This window comes from Leguminivora glycinivorella, chromosome 20 (assembly GCF_023078275.1).
Source record: "Leguminivora glycinivorella isolate SPB_JAAS2020 chromosome 20, LegGlyc_1.1, whole genome shotgun sequence".
NCBI lineage: Eukaryota > Metazoa > Arthropoda > Insecta > Lepidoptera > Tortricidae > Leguminivora > Leguminivora glycinivorella.
The window spans coordinates 10,362,044-10,367,156 of record NC_062990.1 but is presented as its reverse complement, the minus strand read 5'-3'; the positions used below and the strand labels follow the sequence as shown (position 1 = coordinate 10,367,156).

The 5,113-nt window shown below is 32.3% G+C and overlaps 1 protein-coding gene across 1 annotated transcript; it reads left to right on the top strand.

Annotated features, from left to right (window-relative positions):
* Positions 1-501: 501 nt before the first annotated feature.
* On the top strand, positions 502-4,324 carry LOC125237174. The gene is made up of 2 exons (XM_048144159.1): positions 502-3,195; positions 4,038-4,324. The coding sequence occupies exons 1-2, from the start codon at positions 550-552 to the stop codon at positions 4,104-4,106; spliced, it is 2,715 nt and encodes a 904-aa protein (XP_048000116.1). The 5' UTR covers positions 502-549; the 3' UTR covers positions 4,107-4,324.
* The last annotated feature ends 789 nt before the right edge of the window (positions 4,325-5,113 follow it).

Below are 5,113 nucleotides of genomic sequence, written 5' to 3'. Positions count from 1 at the left end.
GGTAACTACAGTTACCAAAAGCAATGGAGTGGAAAAACTGTCTTACACCCTTATTTTGGGTCAAGATTGTTGTATTTTGAATGATGGATCTGGTATTTTTTTAAATGTCTGAAGCTAAAGTGTCATATGAAATTGCTGTATGTTTATTCATGTATTATTATTAAATTTTTTTAGTAACATTAAGTTCTTTTTTTTGACATTCTTTCAGTTTATTAATTATGAAAAGCAAGCACTGCCTTCACAAAAATCTCTAAAGATAACCACTGTGAAGTACCTCATTATTCTATAAACTTTCTTGAATGTTCACAGGAATATGAGCCGAGCGTCTCAAGAGAGTTCGACAATTCCAAAGATTACAAACCACCTCGCAATAAGTCTAGTTATCAGGAGATTCAAAATAAAGACATTAATGAGAAAATTAAATTTGCTAAAAGTGTTGCCGGTAGGGAAGAGACACCAAGGTTTGATCGATTCTTAGATTTTTTAATTAAAGGAGAAGGAAAAAAATGTCTAGAGGTTCTGAAAAGGGAAGGAGTAAATTTAACTAATATGTCTAGTATATTGAGTAGAGCAGGAGCTAATTCAGAAAAAGCTTTTAAAGACTTATATGGCCTTTGGTTTAATATGGAAGGAAGAAAAACCCAATATTTAAAGAATTTAGAAAAAGAAGGGACAAATTTAGCTAATATATCCAGTATTTTAAGTAGAGCAGGGGCTAATGCTCCTGAAGCTTTTAAAGACTTGTATGACCTTTGGTTTGATACAAAAGGAAATAAAAAGCAATATTTAAAAACTTTAGAAAAAGAAGGAATAAATCTATCTAATATATCCAGTATTTTGCATGGAGCAGGAGCTAAAGCAGCAAAAGCTTTTAAAGATTTATATGACTTTTGGTTTGATACAGAAGAAAGGAAAAAACAATGTTTAAAAACTTTAGAAGAAAACGGGATAAGCCTACCTAACATGTCAGGTATTTTAAGTAGAGCAGGAGCTAATGCAGCAAAAGCTTTTAAAGACTTATATGACCTTTGGTTTGATGCAGAAGGAAACAAAAAACAATATTTAAAAACTCTAGAAAAAGAAGGAATAAATCTATCTAATGTATCTAGTATTTTAGGTGGGGCAGGAGCTAATGCAGCAAAAGCTTTTAAAGGCTTATATGACCTTTGGTTTGATGCTGAAGGAAAGAAAACACAATATTTAAAAACTGTAGAAAAAGAAGGAATAAATCTATCTAATATATCCGGTATTTTAGGTAGAGCAGGAGCTAATGCAGAAAAAGCTTTTAAAGACTTATATGATCTTTGGTTTGATGCAGAAGGAAACAAAAAACAATATTTAAGAACTCTAGAACAAGAAGGAATAAATATATCTAATATATCCGGTATTTTAAATGGAGCAGGAGCTAATGCAGCAAAATCTTTTAAAGACTTATATGACCTTTGGTTTGATGCAGAAGGAAACAAAAAACAATATTTAAAAACTCTAGAAAAAGAAGGAATAAATCTATCTAATGTATCCTGTATTTTAGGTAGAGCAGGAGCTAATGCAGCAAAAGCTTTTAAAGACTTATATGGTCTTTGGTTTGATGCAGAAGGAAACAAAAAACAATATTTAAAAACTCTAGAAAAAGAAGGAATAAATCTATCAAATATATCGGGTATTTTAAATGGCGCAGGAGTTAATGCAGCCAAAGCTTTTAAAGACTTATATGACCTTTGGTTTGATGTAGAAGGAAACAAAAAACTATATTTAAAAGCTTTAGAAAAAGAAGGAATAAATCTTTCTAATGTATCTAGTATTTTAGGTGGGGCAGGGACGAATGCAGCAAAGGCTTTTAAAGACTTATATGACCTTTGGTTTGATGCAGAAGGAAATAAAAAACAATATTTAAGAACTCTAGAACAAGAAGGAATAAATCTATCAAATATATCCAGTATTTTATGTGGAGCAGGAGCTAGTGCTACCAAAGCTTTTGAAGATTTATATGACCTTTGGTTTGATGCGGAAGGAAACAAAAAGCAATATTTAAAAACTCTAGAAAAAGAAGAAATAAGTCTATCTAATATATCTAGTATTTTACATGGAGTAGGAACTAATGCAGCAAAAACTTTTAAAGGCTTGTACGACTTTTGGTTTAATGAGCAAGGAAAGAAATCACAGCATTTAAAATACTTTGTTAAGAAAGAAGGTTTTACAATGCATAACTTATCAAGTATATTAAGTGGGGTAGGAGTTAATGCTCAATATGCTTTTGAAAGTTTGTATAGTGCTTGTTTTAACGATAAAGGGAAAAGAACAAAACTTTTAGATCATTTCTATAATGCAGGTTTTGAGCCTGGTAACTTATCTTGTTTGTTATGTGGAGCAGGAACTAGTGCTTCTTCTATTTTAAAGAGATTTCATAGTGTTTGTTTTAATGACGAAGGAGAAAGAACAGATCTTTTAGATGATTTCTATAATGCCGGTTTTAGATTTGGTGATTTATGTAGTATATTGAGTGGAGCAGCAGATAGGTTAGAGCAATTTCATGATTTCTGTTTTACAGAAGAAACAAAAAAGTATTTAACTCACTTTTTAGATGATAAGGAAAGTTTCACGCTGAGTAACTTATGTAATATATTGCATGGATCTAGAGCTAATATTTGTTCTGCTTTAAAAGATTTTCATGATATTTGTTTTGATGAGGCAGGAAACCACTCTCAGGTTTTAGCTGATTTCTATAAAGTAGGTTTTACACCAAGTGACTTATCCAGTATATTATCCTTCGCAGGAAATAATGCTACTTCTATTTTAAGAAATTTTCATGAAGTTTGCTTTAGTAAAGAAAATTATTTAAACCATTTCTTAGACGAGACAAAACTTTTTACACCGAATGGTTTATCTAAGGTATTATATGGAGTAGGAACTAGGGTTTGTTCTGCCTTTAAAAAATTGCATGATCTTTGTTTTGATAAAGCAGGAAACAAAGTAAGTTATTTAAACCATCTTATCGAAAAACACACGTCCCGCGAGATAATTAATATCTTACGTGAAAAGATTAGAAAAGCTCCTTCTACTTTCTTAGATGGACAGAATGTTAATGAAGAAGGCAAAGCAACCAATGCAGGTTCTAAAACAAGTAACTCGTTCAAGAGAACAAGACAAGAGCAAAATGTAGATGGTCTAGAACAGAGTGAACCTAAAGCTAAGAGAAAAAAACCGGCCAAGTGCGAGTCGAACTCGCCCACCTAGGGTTCCGTACAAACTTTCTTTCAAACTACCTAGTAAAAATAATCTCATACATTCATATAACTCTAATGACTTGACTAGAAGACAAAAGTATAGGCACTAATGAGTATTATAGTGTATAGCGCCATCTCCCGGTCAATTTGCTAACTAATTTGCGCGACCTGGTTTTTCAGGAATAATTCTTTATAATGTTAACCGATTTAAACAGTTTTTACTTTATTGGACAGAAGATGGTTTACGTAACATCTCGTATTAATTTTAAGTACGATATATATCCGCAAGGGTGGGTAAATTGAAAGTAAAAATCTGAAAAGTTTTTTGTGAATTAAAAAAAAAGTATTCAAAATACAAACACGATTATATTTTTCCTGTAATATATAGCATAAAACCAATGTTTACTAAAATTTTCATAATTTTTCGTTGGTAAACTTCGGAGATAAGGGGGGAACGGTATTTTTTTTTACATTTTCCTTCAAAATTCTTTTTTTTCCACAACAAAAAAATTATAAAAAATAGTTTATTTACGTTCAATTTGAGCTCTTTCCAACGATACCCCACTTGACCTAGTAACTTGAAATTTACAGTTTGCCCCCTTTCATTTTGGCCATTTTCTACAATTAAAATTAATATATTTAAAAAAATTATACTTTCTATTTGTAGAGGTTTACAATGTTCACAACTATTCCAAATTTCAAGTTGATAGCATTAGTAGTTCTCGAGATATTTAGGAATGTGACAGACGGACAGACAGACGGACAGAGTCGCACCATAAGGGTTCCTGTTGTATCTTTTTGGTACGGAACCCTAAAAAGAAGGAAGGAAAGAAAGAAAACGGTATCACCAATCGTAGCAAGAACAAGATGATAAAATTGTAGTTTTGTCTCCAAAACAAATACAGTCGGTATGCCGTAACAAAAAGACACAAGACGCATCTTCACACTTATCAATGTATGTATCTTTCATTAAGTCAGTAGAGGGTTTTATTTGAAGAGCGCGGCATTAAGAATTTAAGATTGTTGTTAAATGTGTAACAATTACCTGTGACTTATCTCAAGCTTTATTTTTACAGAGTGACAAATCGTTTAAAGTAATTTAGAAACTTCGGTTGCAATTTATGAGCGCAGAGCTCAAGGTAAGCAGATATCTGAAGGGGAGGAAAGATAAGTTTTTGCTTTAAGTAAATGACTTGATAATTTTGACGACAACTAGATTATGTTACGAATAGTTTACCTTCCAGGTCAATTCATACTAAGGGCTGCAAAACATTCGGTGATTTATCAAATTATAACGATAACAGTTTTATTTCTCTAATATTATTATAAGTTCTATTATTATTACAAGGATACTTAACATGTTTTATTTCTCTAATATTTGTTTTACTTATGTTTTTAAAAATAAATATGATGTTACAGACTAAACTCAATTATGCTTACTTACTACTTAATTAGTAATAACCACAAACTACTAAGAATATACTACTCAACTCAGCTTTCAGACAAAACGAAATCTAAATCGGTTCATCCGTTCGGGAGCTACGATGCCACAGACAGACAGACAAACAGACAGACAGACACGTCAATTCAAACTAATAACACCCCTTCGTTTTTGCGTCGGGGGTTAAAAATTAGTACCTACCCAAAGACTAGTAGTCAAAAAATCGTATTGAAAATTTTCGCTGTGCGTGTGCTTACGGAATTCAGAATCTGTATTCCCAATTCGGATTCCTGATCAGGAAACCTACGTCTACCACCAGTCTACCCTCCCATATAAAATTTGAGTTTCGCGTGGTTGCGCGCCGCGCCAACCAGTGGCCAAAGGGCATAAAAAAGTGACCCAACTCTTCCAACAATAGGTCATCGACCTACAATAGGGACTGAGCTCA